Raw genomic sequence first — 21,925 nt, 5'->3', positions numbered from 1 at the left:
CTTCAAGCTCAGCGGTGAACCATCGGCACACAAGGACAGGCTCTCACTGCTGTTTTTTTCTTGCTGCAGTAGCTATTGCAGACAACTTTAAGCCTTTTATTCTCAAATGCCAGGTTCAGGAAATGAAAATTAACACTGAATGCACAGCAGACCCCAGTAGGGAGATGGGGAGGCAGTACCGTAATGTGAATCTCTTCGCTCCTGCCATGGAAGGCACCGATACTTGTGGAAAGAAGATATCTTTGGCTCCCCTACAGAGATAGAGAGCTGAGATTAATGGCAACTGTGTGGGCTGCTTTCTCTTTATGCAATGCGTGCTTTAAAGCTATGGCCTCCTGCCATCTTGAAACATTATCTTGTGGTATTGTCTTCATTCAGGCCCTTCATCAGCAATGTGAAAAGAGAGAAGAAGCTGGTGGCAGGATTAGAGCAGAGGTTGAAATATCCTGGGCAGCATATGCTGCAAGTCACATTATACAAAGAGTATTCTTGGACTGCTCATTGGCTGGAGCTTTTCCTTCTGGAAACGCTGCTGCTTGTAAAAAAGAAAACCTGTTGAAATGTGTTTACAACAGACCAGACCACAGCATATGACACATTGTGAGCACAGTGACAAGCACTGAAAATATTTTTCAGGCCCTGTCTGCTCTGCTTCTCAGAGATCCTTTTGTGCTCATGGGAGTTTGGAGAGATACATGGGAAAAAAGGAGAAAAAGAAGTGGGAAGAAAAACACAGAATGTTGTAAACACAGTACAGAGAATATCAATCAGAAACACTGAAACATCAGAAATCAGATAATTCTATATTATTTTTAAAAGAAGAAAAAAAATCCTCATCCCATGGACTCTGCATAGGAGGAATCATTCAGTACCACATACAATCCTCAGTATCACAGGCGATATATCCTAAAATTATCCTTATCAGATGATCCATCTCCATTGGAAAAATTAACTGGGTTCTTTTCTCTTGGAACCTGCTAGGGACCCTCTTTGTTTTAGAAGGTTAGAAATCTTCTTTTGCTGTCAATTTTAAATTTATGGCTAACCATACCTTCTTTTTCTTAGGCAACCTATGTCCTGAACTGAAAGATCATTTTCCTTGCTTGTAATACATTTCATTCATTTTGTTTCCCTAAATAAGCCACACTTCTTTGTATTCTTTATTTCTGTTCTCTTAGCCACTTTTCTAGCTCTTCACTGCTCTAGATCCAGCTTGCAATCACCATTCTTGATCATGACCATACCAGACCATGATTGATCAGACCTATACAAATGGGATTCTACACAAAATAATATGACATTTCTTATGCTGGTGCTTTTGTTTTTGTTTATTTTTAAAACCTTTGTCCTACACATATAAGTGAAATTTCCTGTCTCTAAAAGCTACTTGGGATGTTTTATACATTCAGATTCAATCCTCAGAAACTCTCTTCCTTCAAAACTGTCATCTGTACAAGATGTCAACAACTGAAAGATATGTTGATGAAATCTGGGCACACTGAGAAGTTATGAGGGCAACTGTATTCATTTAAAGTGTCAAACTCAGTTTTGCTGCCATGTTTAAAAAAAAACCTTCAGCTTTCATCAAACTGACTCCAAATACAAGCTGTTACTGTTTTGGCTCCTGACACTATGCCTACAATCAGGTAATTTTCTTGTCATATAAGAAACTATTTTCCTCTTTTGGACCAAAAAGCTGTACATAGTCTTGTCTACAATTTGGAGTACTTTAATAAGTTTCAAAAAACTCAAATTATTCTTTGAACTACCGTTTTTCTCTCAGTTTGGGGATTTTAAAATGCTTAATTTTCATCTTCTTGCATCAAGCTTTCTCATCAGATTGCAATTTTAGATTACAGAGTGCACAGGGTTCTCAGTCTACTGAGCGTGTGAGCTTCCCAGCAGCAGGCTCACACCACATCCCCTTCACCATAGAGTCCCTGTGGATGAGTCAGCTCCTCCCTTCACCACTTGCATCCTTTAAATAGAAGTAATTCCTTCTCTCACAAACTCATGCGGAAAACTGAGATCTAACCAGGGCTTTGAGATGACTCAAGCTTAAAAAAAAAAACAAAAATGCTAACAGGAGCTCCGCTTAGTCATCACCAGTTTGAGAAAAGAGAAAGGTATCAATTTTTCAAAGGGCAAGTTCAGTGCCATCATAAGAAAGAATCTCACAAAGATGGAACCAGGGCACCTTTCCTTCATTCATGGCTCACCTGAGTAAAACTAAGCAGTTGCCAATCTGAGTTGCATCTAAAACAAAAATCAAGAGTTGATAGCTTTCGTACACGGCCTGCAAGAAATTTACTTCTATGTTGCTAGGTTATAATTATCTCTGATACCAGAGCAACGTGACACTGTTCTAAAATCTTCCAATTGCTTCCTCTGTAAAATAACAAACTTTGATACATATAGTACTGAAGTATTACTGTATGGGTATATCAAAAAGACAGACAGAAGGTAAAAATCAACAAAGGAAGTGTGAAGAGAATTATCTTACTGTGCTAATTCTATCTGACTTAATACTACAAGAGGCTATCCAACAACTTCCTCTGCTAGCAGAACAAAGTAGCATCAGTCAGATTTTGCTGTATTCGACTCAAGTAATTGCTGCTGCTTGTACATTCTCTATCTAACCAGACACTAAGATTATAGTTTTAATTATGCTTGCATAAGCATTAAAGAGTGCTGTTGATTTAGGAGTTAAAAAAGTACACAAAGTACATATAAATGTTTAAGTAAGAAGTGTAATAAAACTTGCATCTGTCTTGTTTTTGTTTTTTCATGAAATTTCTTCAATATCTAAGTAAGTGTTGGAGCAGAAACACTAATCCAAAAGCAGTGACTTTTGTAGTTTGAATCAATCTTCTTTGCCAAACAGGTCATCCAGAAGAGGCAAGTATTTGATTCTTTTCTCAGGAAGGAATGGTGGCTGTCCGCTCCAGTCATCTTCATCCTGAAATTAACAACCCAAAGAGTATCTTAGAATATAATGTTGGAAACAGCAATAACTAAAAGCTGTCCAACTATGATTGTATGTGCTGTTTCACTTTCTCATACAAATATTCTGTGAACATGTGGACATATGTAGCACATTGTCCTAAAACATAATTACATGAACATTTTTAGCAATCTTTCAGAATATTTCATTAAATGTATGTTTTCTCTCAATTGGCTTTTTGCAGATATTTCAAATTAAACAATGCCGTATGTTCCTCATTAAGAAGCTTATACTTGAAAACCTTACAAGTCATCCACAATTCAATACTAAAAACCACATCAAAGAAAAATGAAATGAAGAAAAAACCCACAACATTGCTGCTGAAATCTATCTGTGAAATACAGATATTATAACCTGAAAATCAACTTAAATCCAAAGTAAGTAATGAAAAGAGTATCTAATGGATTCCAAAGTTGAAAAATTTAACACTTAAATCCTTCCTTTCACTGATCTTTTCCTGATCTGTTTTTTTACCTTTGTATTAGAATATTCATGGTATCACCACTGCTTGCACACCACCCTCACCCCATAGGAGCCCCCTCTTTCCCACGCCTTCTAGAAAACAAGTCTTCCTCAATGGCTAGATAAGCCACGCAGTTGTGAGGAAGAAACAGTCAAACACATTAAACATAAAGTGTATCTGTGTGTCTGCTTATTTCAGTCTTGATTTTTTTATGAAGCTTAGCACCACCTTCAAGGCAAAAATCCTCCTGGCACAGGCTCTGACCTTCTTCCATTAGCACAATACCAAGGCCCATGAGTCCCCTTACCCTGGCAGACTCTCCTGAAAGCGAGCACTATTTAAATATCACATCATTATATCTCAAAAACATGATTATTCCGTGAAAACAAAATGTACCCACTGAATACAACCTACTCCATAGAAGGCAAATGGTTGCTGTATAAAACACATGGAAGAACTTTGATTTTATCTCTACAAGAAAGAAAAATACTTCCCAATCAGAAAGTGAAAAACAGACCACAATGGAAAGCAGAGCAAAGCAGCATCACAGGGTGCTGGTTAGATAACACAGAGTTCAAGATGCTACAGAAGGAAGGAAGAGCTTGTAAGCCAAAGAAGAGAGAGAAGCCAGGTTAATAGCACAGTACTTGAGGAACATTGAATTAAAAAAATGTCAGCGTTGAACTGAAATTTAAGGGAATGCTGTGTTACTAAGTGGTCTGAATAAAATCAAACACATTCTGTACAAATGTAGCAACACATGGGCTAGGCCAGAATGGAAAAACTACATTTTGGCAGAAGGGCTTCATATTTATCTATTACAAGATTATTTTAAAAGTCAGTATAATTGCCTTATGTACCAACTATTTTAAAATGTTCCATCCAGCACAAGATGGCAAAATCAGATTAATTTCTGCAGTTTGTTGATGCCACATTTTTATTTACCACAAGTAGCAGGCTGGTGGAGATATACAAAGTTGATTCTCCTATACAGGTTTTGCCATATGCCTACCAGTGACGTGCTGTTACATACAAGTTTCCATGGAGTCATAAAAAATATATAGATATTTTCTTTAGTGACAGTGGAGTTTGAAGAATTTCCTGGCTATCCCAGCAGCCAAACAGATCATTTGACATGTGGCAACAATATTTGTGGGTGGAGTGGTATTCACACCCATTGTTCAAGGACAAATACACTTGTTTCCCCCTCTCTTTGTTTTTTTCTCCCAAAGAAATGTCACAGAGAAGCGGCACCCCCTAGGCAAGAGCGTGCTACAGGCTTCCTCTTCCCTTTGTAACTCCTTTTGGTTAATTCTAAACCTCTTGGGGGGGGAAAAAAAATTACATGAAGACACAAAAATGAAAACAGGGAAAACAACAAAAAGTTGAAAACTGTTGTAGTCTTTGTTGGATGAGGTACTCATGTTATAGTTGCCCAAATTACAGAAGTGTCTCATGTGCTGAGTTTTAGCTTTTCTTTTGCTCAAATATAGTGGTTTACCTTTGAAGGAAACCTTATAGTCTGGAAAGCAGGGATTTCATTCTCTCTCCAGTTCACTGCATCCACAAACTTTTTGTATTCCACTTGCTTATGGCTGTCTTCAAACCTAAGTAGAATATCCATAAGACATCTCATGATTAAACAAAAAATGTAACAGGTATATAATTTTAACTGCATCATACTAAAGCACTTATTTCGGGATAACTGCTTTGCAGTCCTTTAGAACCAAACACTAGAAAGAGTATAGAAAAATGCTGCATAACTTCTATATTACATATTACACTCCATACACTTAATGCACATCAGTGTCTCCCATACAGTTTCTTTAAGGTTCATTAGATTCCAAGTAATTTCATTTTGCTTTTTAACCACTGTCCAACTTCTTCCAACACTGGGATCTCACAATTGGTAATAATTAGAGTTGGGACACCAGTTTATGCATTTATTTTGTTTTGTTGTTTTGTTTGTTTGTTTGTTTGTTTTTGTAGAGAAAAGAAACAGGTAGAAAGATATGTTGGAAAATATGTCCACCGGGAGTGGATATTGGAAAATACAGGTTGGGTGAAGAATGGTTTGAGAGCAGTCCTAAGGAAAAGGATTTGGGGGTGTCTGTTGATAAAGACTCAAGATGAGTTAGCAGTGTGTACTTGCAGCCCAGAAGGCCAACTGTAGATTGGGTTGCATCAACAGAAGTATGACCAGCAGGCTGAGGTAGGTGATTCTTCACCTCTACTCTCCTCTTGCGAGACCCTAGCTTTAAACTGGAAGAGGGTAGATTTAGACTAGATATTAGGAAGAAATTTACTGTAAGGGTGGTGAGACACTGGAACAGGTTGCCCAGTGAGGCTGTAGATGCCCCCTCCCTAGAAGCACTCAAGGCCAGGCTGGATGGGGCTTTAAGCAACCTGGTCTAGTGGGAGGTGTTCCTGCCTATAGCAGGGGGTTGGAACTGGGTGATCTTAAATGTCACTTCCCACCTAAAACATTCTATGATTCCATGATACAAGAGAGTTGTGCTGTAACACAACTGACTGGCTTTATACAGTTTCTCAGCCACTTCCTGAAAACAAGCAATCCCTTAAAAATATTTGCATAAACCTTGGAATCAATTTCCAGCTAACAAACATGCAGCTCTCTAGCCTACCATTTAATAACTAGATTTTGAAATTTCAACTCTTTTCATTCGGTAGATGTTTTATTTCCATGAAGTAAATATTTGTAATATTTAGCATCTGTTACATGGAGATACAAACCCCACCAGTTAAGTTCTACAGCTACTACTATATGTGTAACACCAGCTCACTAGCAGTAGATCTGTAAGCTATGCCACTGATTTGAATGAAGTAGCTTCAGACAAAAAAAGTACTCAATTCAGCAAAACACTCAGGTACTTAAGGCATAGAGAAATCCAATTGTTTCAGTGGGTCCAGCCAAATGCTTGAAAGGTAGTGCAGGCTGAAGTTCATTGCAGAATTGATGCTGTATATGCAGATTGCTTTTGAAATGAACTGCTCTGCATTAGGATATGAATGGCATCTGTCTTACCTGACACTATTTCTATGTAAAAGGAATCTGGTTTAGGCAACTAAGCACATCCTGAAAGCATCTGTGCTTTGCTAGTGTCCATGGAGAAATACATAAGACTAGTTAGACTCAATAAGCAATTTTTGGTAGGAAACATCAGGTTAAACAGTTCTACCACATAACACAGTGAGACAAATACTATTGCACATGTAGGAGCAAGATGACACGCTGTCATCTTCAGGAAACAATTTCTTTAGACAACCATTTTATTTTGTTCTTGTTTGTTTCTTTATGTTTCTTGTTTGTTTCTTTAAAGAAACACCTCAAAACACTTCAGTTCCCCAAATCACCAGAAAGGGCCCTGGTAAAAATCAAGACTGAAGGTACCCGAAGGATGACTTTACAACACAAGCTGGGAAAACAATACAATAAATCTAGTGACAAAAATAAACTGCAATAAACTGCAGCTCATCCTCTTCCTCTCCTCCCCCCACGACTTTCATTTAACAGTCAGAAGACGAGACAATATAAAATATACTGAAAGCCATGAACAAAGATTTTAGTGATAAATTGAAATGCTATGTACAGTGAGTTACACTGAAGATGAAAGCAAAGTCAGAGAAGAATACTACTGTTACTAGCATTAAAGATGATCCTGAAACATTGCCAGGAGAACCCTCCCTATTACAGCTTTGGTTTGCTTTAGGTTGGGTATTTTTGCAGATGGTAACTGGGGAAAGAAATGAGTTTTGCATTGGGAGTAACAAGATAAAAAAGCTCTTGGAAAAAAGCTTGGAAATAAAACTGTGGCAAACAGATTTTGAATCTCAGAACAACCATTACATTTCTTTTTTATTTTATTTTATTTTTACTATCATCTGTACTAGTATAATTGCATTAAGCTTTTTCTATTTCTCAAAATTGAAAATATAAGGTTACTATCAAGATGCAGAGCTGCATAAGTAGGAGTTTTAAGTGAAGATTAAGAGAGGGGGTGTAATTTTTTCAGCATCAAATTTATGTTGATGCAATGAAATTAAGGAAAAACATTGCTTCTGCTTTCAACAAGTATTAAAAAGAAGTCCTTTGAACTGACAACATGAGCAAGTTGAGGCAACAAGACACACGTGAAGTTAACTACAGTTTTAAGGTGGGCATGGGAAACAGGACTACTAAATCCCATATTTTAAAAGCTGCAGAAAGCAGCTTCAAATATCACTCTAGACTAATTTAGAGGAAATAATCTACTTCTTAGGTCTTTTTACTGCTGTGACTTATTTCACCAATTTACTAAATGCACATACTTGTAATTCAGCACAGAGCATCCAGATGGAATGAAGAGATGTTATCAAGTTCTGCATTATTAGGACAGAGATGCCATACATTTCAGAGCCTGGAATTAATATGACTGAAACTGACAGTGCTCTTCAGTGAGGAAATTAGATTTATCTTATCAAGAAGATACAATAAGGATCTCTTGAATCTGTTTCTCTCTGTTTTTGCCCTGTGACTTCAACAATCCATGTGATTTTAGATTGTGTAAGTCACTTCCCCAACTCCAACACTGTCTGCAATTATTTTTTCCCTCAAACACAACCGTAGAACAGAATCATAGAATCATGAAGGTTGGAAAAGACCTCTAAGATAATCTATTCCAACAGTCCATCTATGACCAGCACTGCTCACTAAACTATGTCTCTCACAGCCATATCAACATGGTACTTGAACACCTTCCTCACCTACCTGGGCAGACTGTTCCAATGCCTCACTGCTTCTTTGGAGAAATTGTTTTTCCAAATATATATTTTTCCTGAACCTCCCCAAGCACAAAATGAAGCCATTCCCTTTTGTCCTACTGCTAGCTACTCTCTTTCACATCACAGAAATAATCACATATTTCTGCTTATAAAAGTATATTTATAACAAAAAACTCCAGCTATGTCAAAAATCTAGTTAAATTACATGATGGTTATTTCTGAGAGTGCTTTGGTGAGTAAAGGCTACTAATGAGCATTTTTTCCTTCCCATCATGAAATCTGCAACCATAAATTCATAATAAATGCTAATGTATATGTAAAGATTTTGTATTCTTTTGTTTTTAATAGCGTGTATTAAGTAGTTTATCTGATATTATTAGAGAAAAGGTATTATGTTGTTTTAGCCTTTTTTTTAAAAAAAAAAAAAGCTGGGATTCTTCAGCTGCTTGACAACCTCTGTGTAACACAAATATACACCTGTTTTTTCAGAAATTGATTATACAAAAAGATTTAAGGCAGTAAGCACAGATGCAGCTGATCAGTATTAGCTAAATGATGGCTGCTATCTTGGGTATACATTCATTCTCGTCTTGAACAACGATAAATTGAATCATCAGTTCTTCATGATAATAAATAACAGAAATAATTTCTCTTAAGAGCTCCATATATTCATGCTGGAGTCTTTTCACAATAAATGACCTAGTGAGTTTTAGGCATTAAAGGTAACGAGCAGATACATAGTGCAGGAGAAAGATTTCATGACCATTTCCAATCATACTGCTGCCACCAGGACACTTCTTAAGGCAAGGAAAGATTTGGTTAGCTTTCTGAGAAACAAGTCAACTCTAAACCAACTATTGGAGGCAGGTAATTATGTTTTTAACAAAAAGATATTGCGCAAACCAGGGAAAAGACGGGAAGACAGAAGAGGCCTGGCCTATTAGTGACATGAGAACTGGGATGATCATATAGGAGGCCCACTGTAAGTAGCATCAAGAAGCGCTGCTACCTGAGGCACTAAAGATAAATTTATCTTATTTTAAAAATATATATGTACATATACTTTACTTCTTCCCCATTGCTTGTGCTTCCACAGCTTAAAATCCACAAATGCTCCTTTGGAATCCAATAGACTAGTACCACGGAAAGGAAAACTATGCCAGTGTTAAGCAAAATTAAAATGTATTCTAAAAACAGGGACATATGCTTAACTAATCCAATACAAGATCACTGACAAGTAAATGTGTCATCTCCTTCTTTTTCCCACCATTTTTTCTTTTGTTATCTGACAGCTATTTATATACCCTCTGGGGAAGGACAGCATCATTCTTAGACCTTGTTAGTTTACACTTAACATTGCACAAATTAAATATTAGGGAAAAAAAGACCAGAATTCATTCATTCAGCCCAAGAGCAACATTTATTCATGAAACAAATGACAATTGTTAATTGTCCTCACACAAACTTAAAGAAATGGTTATAATAAACTAGCAGTTTACTGGAAGAAACAAAAGTGAATTGTGTTTAAAACAAAAAACAAAAAAACTACATTGTCTTGTAATCAAAGATCTAAGTGAAACGAGGCTGATGGAGAAAGGAAAGATCTCTTAATAAGTCAGAGGTTGCCCAGAGAGGCTGTGGAGTTTCCTTCTATGGAGATATTCAAGACCTGTCTTTATGCCTATCTGTGCAATCTATCATAGGGAATCTGCATTAGCAGGGGGCTGAACTCGATCTTTCGAGGTCCCTTCCAACCTCTGAAAGTCTGCAGTTTTGTGAATTAGAGAAATTAATAGCTGGGTACCCAAATCCTACTATTTCACCATCCCACACCAACTGAAAATATAAATTTACTTCAGACAGACAATTTAAAAGGGTCTTTTGATACCTCACAGTCTTTGTGTTAATTCTTCCTGCACTTCGTGAAGACTGAATGTTCTTGAGGTATAGTAAACAAAGTTTTGCGTCATCTGGATGTGATCATAAAATTTGACAGTAATTTCTAGTTCCATACCTTGATTTTAAGAAGTGGTAGATCACTGTGGTGTAATTTACAAGTGTAAATAAGACATATTTTAAAGGTATTACCTTTTAAAGTAGAAAAAATAAAACCATTAAGTCCTACAGAAAGTCTTTGTCACCTAATCTCAAATAGAAACAAACGCTGAATAAACATACAGCTTCAGTCTTCAACTATTATCTGATCACATCGTCTATGATCATTTTATAGCTGAATAGGGTCCAGCTAGTGCATTAGCTATACATACTGATTTCGTGGGAATCAGTCCAACAAGTTTTATTGTACCATTTTCTTCTTTCATAAATTCAAGTAAGGAACACTACTGCAACTTGCTTCAGAAACATAGGTGAAAAAAAAAAAATTGCATACATCCTCATAAAAAAATAAACAACAGCAACAAAAACAATCCAAAAACAACAGAGAAAGAAACTGCTTACAAACTCTGCCCCCACTGAATTGCATACTTCCCAAGAAACAGACAATTCTGAGTTAACAATAAACCTGTCTGTTTCATGATTCTTCATTCTCAAAGAGTACTAGAAAAAGCAAGACAAAAAGACAGTTCTAAATCCTATTCAGCTGACTCTACTCTTCAGTTTCCAGGTTACTGGAAAATAAATTCTATGATGTGCAGTTCACAAAAGCTTTCCCTGACTCTGCACTCTCTTGAAACAAAACACTTATCAGGCAGTGCCAACTGCACCCAATATTAAGAATGCAACATTCTTCCTTATCAGCATTGCAGTGACTCACCACAGAAATTGACATTTTTCAGAACTGCTACTACTGTAATTTAGAATCAGCATTATGCATCATACTGTCATATGGAATACTACTTCTACAGTTTTCTGAGGCCCAGCTTCACATTATGTAACTTCCTCACACAGAAATCTGGCATACTAGCTGGCCACAGCCCCTTAGGTGGCAGTTTCAAAATCCAGCTCTAACACAGGCTGAAATGACTCCCTCTCCTAGCTCCCCTACAGAAAGAACCTACAGTGGCTGAGTCCCAGTTCAGCTGTCACGAATACCTGCCTAGAGATAGGTGAAGACCAGGCTTCCTCCTTGTCTTTTAAGCTTATCTCTTATTTTTATTGTAGTGTACTGGTCTTTTTCTTTTTATCTTCCTACATTAAGAGTCTTTAACAGAAGAAATTCATCTCACAAAAGCTTTTCCTAGTATAAATTCACAAACAATAAACACGTCTCTGGAGCCTGTGACGTGGTAGGCCTGTCTGTTTTTCATCAGCGTTAAATTACTACATAAAGGAAAATCTCCAGTCCCTTGTCTCTGTATCTATTCAATTACAGCCTTTATGAAGTGAATCTATGAGAACTCCTTGTTTAGCAGACGATGCCAACTGTCCTCCGACACTTTTTGTGTTGGGCAGCTTAGTGGGAATTCTAAAATTGAGCTTTAGATTAATCCTAAAATTCAGGCATGCTTCTGATGTGTAAGGCTTGTAACTCAATTGTAAGATGTGATGAACAGCCAACCAACTGCCAAAGATGTTTATGTGGCTATTGAAGAGAACTATTCTGAAAGTTTTTGGTCTAGGGGGAAAAGGGCTTTGTAGAAAATAGTCCCTTAGGCTTCTTAAAGCAATCTTGTTGATACTGATTGAAGTGGGAAGCCTTGGTTGCAGTAAATAAATGTCGTAATAAAATGGATTCCAACTGTTTGCTTGACAAGAGTGTATTCATTATTTCATAAGCCTAGATGTTAAGTTTGAAATTAGTCCTGAAATCAAGAAGCACGTCTACCTGAAAACATCTAAACATACCAAGACCTGCTTCTGCATTTTACATAGTATGAAGGCACAGACAAAATATTCAGTGCTTTCCTGAGGGAAAGAAAAGACCTGTGAGCATGTATTTACCTGTTTCCAGTAAAGCTGCAAAACCAAACTCACCATGACATAAGTATTCAAAATACCATGAGTTACTCTGAACTCTAGCCTTTAAACAACTGCACTGAATACTAGTTCTTTTCATTTCTATTCCCATGAATACAGCTAGTCAAGCAATTTGTTTCAAAATAGTTAAATATGCTATGGAAAAATACCAAAATCCATCAGTACTGCTATTTAACAATTACACTAAAAATAAATGTTTCAGATGAGATTAATAAGAGAAACAAAGCACTTTTATTTACTACTGGTGAAGTCTACTTAATTCATTGATACAGAATCAGTGTATTCATCTTGGTGTTTTTCATAGAACTCACACAGTGTGCTTCCATGAGATTATTGTTTTTAACTTACATATATGAAAGAGACACAAATGCAAAATAAATGACGTATTATTGACAATGGTAAGAACCAGTAGTTGACTACCACAATATGAATTTCACAGAATTTTGCCAACAATCCAGATGATCTACCATGCCAGATAAAAACAAAGATGTTGTTCAGATGGCTACATTACAGTTGATTATAAATATTCTATGAATAGGAAAACCCACACGTTTATGGGGGGAAAAATCAGCACATTGTAATGACTCAGATTACATAAATGATAATCTAATAAGAAAAGTGTCTGAAGTAGATATATGAGATTGATTTGTACCCATGCAGATCATACGATCTGCTTTTAACTTACATGGTCAGTATAGTTTCTAAAAGATCATCACACAACGGCAACTTGAAGGACTTGCAAATAGTCCTGCAGGTCTCGTAGGGCAACACTCCGCATCTACACAAACAGAAACAGACAAGGAGACTTGTGCATTAGGCAAGGTACTTGCTAGGTTTATTTCAAGTTAACATCAGTGTGAACAGGGAAATGTGTAAGAATATTGGGGCAGAGGTAATAAAAATGTGTTTTATGAAATTTCACTGTTACACATCTGAAAAACTTGAAGCGCACGTGGTAGCCTGTCAGCCCCTCACTCCCTCCTCCTGGCCCCCCAATGATTCTCTGTTATTCTTTACCTGTGATATGACAGAACAAAAAGGGCAAGTGATTTGCATAAGCAATTGACTACAAGTCTTTGTAGTTGTTGTTAAATCCCTGTTTTCCTCTTTGATTTAACATACTGCTTTGCCTGTGAACAGCCTTATGATTAGGTCAGCTATTACTTTGTGCAGCAGATGTGACAAAAAGTCCATGAACAAAATAAAAAGCAAACAAAAAGGCTATCATTTCCTTGTTCGCTGTAAAAGTGTTAAGAAAGGCTTAATGTTAGAAAAAGTATTCTTCAGCTGCAATATATCATTTGCTTAGCAACAAACAGAAAGTAGGTAGGTTTCCAAGCAGAGTTTTCCAAATAACAGCCAAGGATAATAGAGGAAACTTACTTTTCACGGTCATTGTACACAAGTATTGTAGTCAGTTGTTCAAAATTCTCAAATCTCTTTTTCTTTAGTTGTTCTTGAGCCTTTGCAAGGAGGAAGTGGTGGTCTATTTCGTATTCTTCTTTCTCTCCGTAATGGCGTGCAAGAGTCATAATCTCATGTTCTGTAAACGCTCCATCCGTGATACTGACTATTAAATTTCTGTTTACAAAAACAGCAGCCTACATTAAGTGTAGTAATTAAAAAGTTAGTAATCACTAAATTCCCTTGAAAACAACTATTAAAGGACACTCATCATAAAGTGCTGTATTTATTTAAAATCTTTAAATTTGAAATCCAGGCCTGTTCAAGAAAGCTTAATGGGAAGTACCTGACACTTCACTTTTGGAAGACGTCTGCACTTCCTTTGTTGTTGTCCACACATACAAAAACACTTTATAAATCTGACTGAAGCCTTTTACCTGACAATGCTGTACTAGTGTAGAACATTAGCAGAGATTATCTTTGTCACTGCATTTGCTCAAAAATGTGGTAAATTATACTAGGTACTGTTTTGTTTCTAATTGCATTCTGCATGCCAAAGTATACGATTAATTATCTGTAAATATGAACATGTACAATAAGAGTTGCATAAAACAGAGAATTAATAACAAAAGAAGTGAGGCAGAAGACACCAACAAAGAAAAGAATATTAATCAAGTGTTAAGCCACTTTCCACAAAGCACTATGAAATCTGGTCCCATTGGGTAGTGTTCATGGGAAAGCTGGAGGAACAGGAACAGAAACTGGCCACAAATAAAGAGCAGAAAATTATAGCCAGTTTCTAATCACAATCTCCTGGTAAGAAAGGAATACAGGGGCAGTCCAAGTTTGCTTGGACACTGCCAGAGCCCACAGGGAGAGCTTGAAATGCCCTCTCTCAAGGTTGCTTGTGCTGCTCAGAAGAATCAGCCCAACCCAACGAAGAAGTGTTCCTGAGATCCATCTGATAGGTCAGTGATGGCTCTGAATGACTAATCATTCCTGCTGATACCATGGATTTGTTGCTGATAATAGCACAAGAGTGATTTTCGGGTAAGCTCCTGAAGGCACTTATCAGCAAATGGCCACAAAATCTGGGACTAAGTTAGCTTAGTTATACATAGAAGTTCTACATACATTGGTATGTGTTACTATACATATAGATTTATCCATAAAACCTTCTAGTTTATATTGTTGGGGGAGTGGTGGTGAAGGACTGATTTTGACAATGATGAAAGCTTTGCAGCTGGGACCGTACTGCCTTCAGTGATTACAGAGTTTTTAATGTGTTCTGGATGTTTACTCAGTGTGAAGGAAGAAAAACACCAGTAGTAAGGAAATCCAGGATACTTCTGGACTGTCATTTACCTCAGTAGTTAAAAGGCTTTTTGTCCCACAAACCTGGATTAATGTACTTATGCTTTGGCATTACAGTTCCAAATGTCTGTTTCTAGTGAACTCACATTCAGTACAATTTTCTTAACAGCAAGCATCAATGTAGACTTATGTATTTCAGTCAAATTAATTACCTATTCATGGTGTTTCTGCAAAAACTTCACTGGGACGAAACATTACCATAATGGCTGACGCAACTAGAACTGCATTTAATTAATGATTGCTAATGTGTAAGACCCTATATTCACACACAGAATTACATCTAAACTATCCCTGTCGGAAAGAAAGAAGCTCCAACAATTGCTCCCACAGCTTCATTGTCTTCTCTTTCATTTCTTTTTATTCTAGAAGAATAAGACAGATTGCAATCTGAATTTGGTAGAGGAAGAAGAAATAATAATTAACTGCTCAAGAGGGCTGTTTCTCAAGCCGTATTAAAGATAGACATCTTTGCTAAACACACATGATTCTCTGTTGCTAACAATGAACTGTCTTGCCAGCAGCTTCTGAGAAAAAGCGGTCTGTTTAGGTCAGTGTGGTACACAGGCTTCCAAGTTTTAGTTATTTTCTTTTCTTCTCACTCTAACAAAGCTTTAGATATTTCTAACATCAACCTAGGCAGCAGTTCAGTATGTGACATGTATTTATTTCCTGGTATGCCATAGGTTTGGATACAGAGAATAAAGTAAATTGTATAATTACAATTCTGCTTCACTACACCATAGTTTTAAATGTGTAGTTTTAAATGCAGCTTGTATAAACTCATGCAGGTAGAAATCTGAAGAACCAAATTCCATGCACAGCAATGCTTTATCTGTATTTAAGATAAGGGGATTATTATGCTGGTTGAAGCTGTCATCCAAATAATAGCTTGTATTAAAAATAATCATTTATAGTTAGTTTTAGTCGTGAAATGCCATGATAGATTTAAAATAAGCAGTGAGTGATGCAAACAAGAAAACAGAAAATTGAAAGAGAAATACTCTTTTCATAGAAAAATATATATCACCTCTCATAGATGCAAAAAGAAAATAAGCTTTCTCTTGCCTTTGTGATTAAAAAAGGTTTCTTTCCTAAAACAGATTTAAACACTACATACTACTATAGTAGTATATCCATGCCCATGTATATACACTATACATTACTATAAGGCACATAAGTCAAATGCTCTTTAGATGGAAATCCTTCCTCTGCCAATGTGAATGCTGTCTATCTGGGACCCTTAGAACCTTAGCAGGAGGGATGCAGACCATTAGCAGGTGCTCAGACTGGCCTGTGTGGGCATCGAGGCTAAAGGAACATTATGTGGATTCCCCTTTTTTGTTTTGCATGGGGAGGGATATTGCACTTCTATTGCTGAAACTAAGTGCCTCAGTACAATGTAATTTGACTTGCTCCATGGTACAGAACAGCACCAACCTAAATCAAACAGCTCGGCTGTAATTAAATTTAATTTACTTATCTGCTTGATAAAATAAAAATAATTCCCTGCTGCTTAAAAGCAAAATCACCCCTTCTAAAAGTGTGCTCCACCAATCTTGTCATGCAAACATTCTGAAAGCTTGACCTGCTCATAGTACATGTAAGAAGACAGTTTTACAAATAATTATTTCATAATTTGAATTACAGGTAGGCTTTATTTAAAAGTTATTGAGCATACAAATGAAAATCCTTTTTCAAGGGCCGTAAAGTTTATCCGGATGCACATTAACTTTCAATTTTCTCTTCTTCTTACTCTAGTAATAGCATTTTCCTTTTAAATTCACTTAGCAATTTAAAATCTTGTCTCTGTTGAGTAAAATACCTTGGAGTCTAGAAATATTTTGATGAAAAACTGCCTATAGTTCTGGATTCCCTTAGTTTGAATCCTGCTTTTAACCACTCGGTTTTGGATTTCCAAATACCAGCTTGTTATCATTTGTCACTGCTTTCATTTTGAATTACTGGAAGAAACTTCTCCATTTCCAAATGTCTTCTGACTTATTTCACAAGAAATTTTCAGCCTCAGTTACCATTTCTATAGCAATGACATTCCATGCAATATACATTTACTCACATGCTTTAGTTATTATGATCATTCCTAAATATATGTTATCACTGTGAAAACCAAAATGCTTCTACGTAAAATATTCTTCTCTGTTCCACATAATTAACTTTACAGGTTTGCAACATAGTTCATAAACTCATGTGTTACATGGGATAAACTAAAATCAACTTGCATTTGAACATTATTTCCTCTTCAAAGTAACTATATGCTTGCCTACTGCTACTTTGTGATCATTACCAGAGTTCAAATTTCCACTCACTCTGATACTGTTAATATTGCTGAAATCACTATGCAGACATTAAGCGTTGTTCTCATTACTGCTTTCCAGTGTTTGAAAGATGCTTTTTACTTTAGTACACATTGGTTCTGTGTAGACTAGTAATTCAAAACCTTAATAATACTATTTTCAGAGAGCATACATTACTGAATTTATGAACTACTTACTAATTTGTTTGAATATCTCAGGCTGGGTTTATTTTTCAGTAAATATATTACAGCTTTCTCACTCTTCTTCATAATAGCCAAGTCCATAAAAAGCATACAGAATTTAGTAGTGCTTTTCAGCTTACTCAGGCTATCTCATTTCTCTTTTTCCAAGGCATAGATTAACTATCCTTTTCCCCCACAAACTCTCAAAGTAAATGTGAAGAAACATACACCATTTGTCAGCTAACATGTGCAGAAAATGTCAAGAAATAGTAATGTTCTATATATCTTCATTGAATATTAAAAACCAAAACCCATTGTCTTACCTGAATGGGTCATATTCTATCACCTTGGTATGCTGAGGGTCAGCAGCTGCAAACACCTGTCTGATTTCTCGAGAACGAGGTTCAGCTATGTCTTTCAGTTTCTTGAAGATGAAACCAGTATCAGCCACAGGGAACTTAACAAAGGAAAGCAAGACATACATTAGAAGGCATACATGCAACTCATGTACAAGCAAGAGTTGTGAAAATGCAGAACAATTCCGAGCCACTATTTTCTTCATTGTTTCATTTCAACTGTGTAAATCTGAAAGGTTTGGTGGGATGCTTGCTACCAAAATAAATAAATAAATAAATAAATAAATAAATCACTACCTACTTTCATCTGCTCGTGAACTGTCAGAAAGCTTTTTCCAGATACATGAAATGACATCCACTTTTGCTTCAAGCATTGGGTTGTTATAAGAGAAGCAGAAACATTAAAAGTACAGCTGTAATATCTTTGTCCTCATTTTCTGCTGGTGTGTTTCACTTAATTTCCTATTAATAAACTTCACCAAATTCAAAGCTAAGCTTTTCATCATTGGCTCCAAACTACTGTTCCAACAGATATTCTCATTCATATTAGATTTACTATGCTTTACATACTCAGAATTACAAGACTGGAAATTGGCTAGGAAACAACGTTTCCTATCACATAACAAGAATGCTTATTTCTTCCTAAAAAAGTGATTAAAATAAAAATGAATTCAGATGAACAGCACTGGAGCGTCTAGGCTTCTATCCTGTATTCAGACTGCTGTGCTAGAGCTCTGCCAAAGATTTATTTGCTATGCTCATATTTACCATTGATGTCTATGTATTTAGCCATTAATCTGGCACTGAGTCAATGGATTCAATCAGTAGAGTATTTAAAGATTGGTAAAGTTTCCTGTCTGCTTAAAAAGTGCTATCTCTACACAGAGAAAGCAGTTGTTTTCACACCTTCTTCCTAAAATATGTACTGCAAACACCAATGTAAACATCTGTATGTGAGCAGCCTGGTACTCTTTATCCACTTTCCTAACTCCTCATGCAATTGCTGACATTCTAGTAGTCACAACAACATTTTGTTTCATGCTAATGCCCAAGTCAGAGTTTATTATGTTGAATTCAATAGATGCAAAATCAACCTTCATGTTTGCATTGAAGAAGACTACAAAGTTGAAACAATTGAGACTGTTCAGAGTTGCTGGATCAATTTCTAAGAAGAAACATCAATGCCTTGCTTGAAAGACTCTTTTCTCTTCAAATCTGAATAATAACAGTCAATGATTGAGCAATATGCAAATGTTTCATTTGGAAGTAAGATTACTCTAAATACATCTTTCTTCCTCAAACTGGAAAACAAACCAAATGCATTAAAATGTTTTTAAAATTAGACCCTTGAAGTTACTTTCATTATTGACTACAATCACAGTGAAAAGATTCATTGATTTTTTCACCCTTTCATTTAAATACAATAAATACCATTTTGAAATGGAAAATCAATGGCATTTTCCAAAAGACAAACATTCTACCCTGATTTGTTTCCCTGGTTTTCAGAGAAGGCACCAAAGTGTTGTGCTAAAAAGAAACCTCTCTTTATAAAGAAGGAAAAAGGTTTTCTAACTTTAGAAACAACTGACAAATATTAAGCTTGAAAATATTCCCCCTACTTCTAATCATCTTCTCCCTCCTCTCTAATAACTGCTGAAAATCTTGTGGTTTAAATATACAGTCCCTTCATCAACCAAGGTAAACAAAGTGTATCCTTGCTTGTGGATCTCTCACCAAAGGAGCTGAATAAAGCATCTATCCCTGGAGAATAACCATTCCTTTTTTCCTACCATCTTCACCTTGCAAAGAACATTTTAAAATTTACTTCAAAGTGGTGCTTTTAGTGCTGTCTCTTCCCATTTTGTAGATTTTATTTTGATGATGTAAAATCATTCAGTCTGGAAAACTAAGATTGCATGTATTTGTTTCAAGCTAATCAATGCAAACAGCAGTTCCAAAGAACATTTACAACCTAATGATGCATGCTGCATTTTGGAGAATGGCTTTGATTTTTATTCTACTAAGAGAACAAACGGTCCAGCAGTAAGAAAACACGATGTATATAGCTTTGTATTTTATTGCTTAAAGCATTTAGCAGTCATAACATTTTACATCAACAAGCATTTGCAGACATTCCTCATTACTCTAGGGAAGGCAGGTGGTGCTAATTCCGCATTGCAAAGAAACCACACCGTTCTGCTATTTTCAATCGAGAAGAACAGCACACGTGGCCTAAAGGCAGTACAGGGTCAGATTGCATCTATCTGTACCTCCACAGTAGGATACCATGAAACTCTCAGTCCCCAAGACTGTGCTAGGGCTACTGACACCTTGAGAGCGTTGCAGGTTGACTCAACTGTGGTGAGCCAGCAGACAGGGAACAACTAAACTCTGCACTAAGAGCCCTCTCCCACACCCACTCAGAAAGGGTCTGGATCAAAAGGCAGATAGTCTCATAGCTCGATCAGCCCTCCAGGATATTCTCCCCAGACATGCTCTCAGGCACTTCTGGAATTTTGCTATAGGCACTATTCACACTATTCACCACCATCACCTACAAAGCATAGATACAACCCCAAGGCCTCACAGCACTGCCTTGTCCAAAGGGCAATACTCAAGATTACATAGAGATGAAACAGTCCTGAAAAGGGGTGGGAATGCAGAAATGTCTTGCCTTCCGATTTCATACATTGTTAAAATTACCTAGTTTAGAACTACTCACAGTAGGAAGTCCCAAGTAAATCACAGTTGGCTTTTTTTTCCAAGTATTTTAGCACAAAGTTCTTTTTTTTTTTTTTTTTTTTTTTTCCCAGCCAGATGAAAATAAAACGCCACAAAACTCACCATGACTCTTTTTTCTTGTGATTTTCCACCCCTGTATCATTTTATTTTTTTTACCTCAGTAACAATTGCTAGAAGACAATCCATTTTTATTCCTACTGGATATGTTTTTGGCTTTGCTGAATGAGGGCTTCTTTACTAGTTATTTGTGTAATGACTGGTAGCATAAAATATACATAAACAGAAGCACTCCAGTTCTCTACTTATTACTGCTGTTCCCTCTGAAGGCAACATCAAAAAGTAGTGACACTCAGTACAAACTGTAAGCCCCAAATCCTTACTGCGACATGAATTTCTAATATTAAAATGGATGTATTTTGTGAAACAAATATGTATGAACACAAATAAATCCAATCGGGCAATAAAATAGCCTCACCATTCAGATTCTAAACTAGATATGGCCACATCTTGAGTGCTGTGTACAGTCCTTCTCCCTACATCTCACAGTTGCCTGGCAAGGGCACACTAAGAGGAATAGGACCCTTATTTTGATGAGACTCTTATTTGGACAGAATCAAGTTTAGTAGAAAGAAAGTCTCAGATTTACAACAACATGAGGTGGTACATAAGGGGAAGGGAATCTTCACCAAACACCAAAACACTAGGACTTGTATTGAATGTAGTAGCAGGTCAGTCTATAACAAATAAAAGATGCTTATTTCTTTTAACAAAAGACAATGAATCTTTTAACTTACTGCCACACAAAGCTGTGGAAGCAAATAATATCTGTAGGTTCAAAAGGAGTTAGACCAACTCAAGGGTAAAAGGTCCATAAACAGTATCAAGAAGAAATATGCAGAGATACTGTATTAAGGGTGGCTTTAAAGGGTAAGTCTGGGTGGTGAAAATGTAGAAGGGGCTTGCATGGTGCCCCTAGCTAGTATATCCTAAATTTAATGGTAGAAATAGAGCACTGGGTTCTGAACTTTAGGTGGAGAAATTGGGCATAACTTGTTCTGAAAAATACAATATAGATAAGATACAGCCAGCAGAAAATAACAAGAGCCTGCTTCACCTCATTTGTATGCTTGTCCATATAGTTGATAGTATACTCATCAGCATCCACCAAAAGAAAGTTGTGGCCATGGAAACAAACTCTGGCTCCAATAAATAGATCCTGAGCCTTGAAGTATTCAGATGGTTCACTCTTAAAGAGCTCCTGCCCAGGTTTCTTAATGCGACCTTTTTCCAAGAACTTCCCACCAAGTATCCCTATGGGAATAAAATTGTAAATAATTAATTGTGACTCTTTGCATTGGAGGAAAAAAAAA

General features: G+C 36.5%; 1 protein-coding gene across 1 annotated transcript in view; it reads right to left on the bottom strand.

Moving 5' to 3' along the window:
* Positions 1-784: 784 nt before the first annotated feature.
* The window catches only part of EFHC2 (EF-hand domain containing 2), a 56,269-nt gene continuing 35,128 nt past the window's right edge, over positions 785-21,925 (bottom strand). The window contains exons 10-15 of the mRNA XM_015884109.2: positions 21,670-21,866; positions 17,781-17,914; positions 13,569-13,766; positions 12,871-12,963; positions 4,969-5,074; positions 785-2,959 (exon numbers count right to left, since the gene is read on the bottom strand). Of these exons, the coding sequence (XP_015739595.1) occupies positions 2,864-2,959; positions 4,969-5,074; positions 12,871-12,963; positions 13,569-13,766; positions 17,781-17,914; positions 21,670-21,866 (824 nt within the window). The 3' untranslated portion in view covers positions 785-2,863. The remainder of the gene's footprint in view (positions 2,960-4,968; positions 5,075-12,870; positions 12,964-13,568; positions 13,767-17,780; positions 17,915-21,669; positions 21,867-21,925) is intronic.

This window comes from Coturnix japonica, chromosome 1, assembly GCF_001577835.2.
Source record: "Coturnix japonica isolate 7356 chromosome 1, Coturnix japonica 2.1, whole genome shotgun sequence".
NCBI classification, from domain to species: domain Eukaryota; kingdom Metazoa; phylum Chordata; class Aves; order Galliformes; family Phasianidae; genus Coturnix; species Coturnix japonica.
The sequence above is the reverse complement of the archived record's forward strand: the minus strand, read 5'-3'. Positions and strand labels throughout refer to the sequence as shown.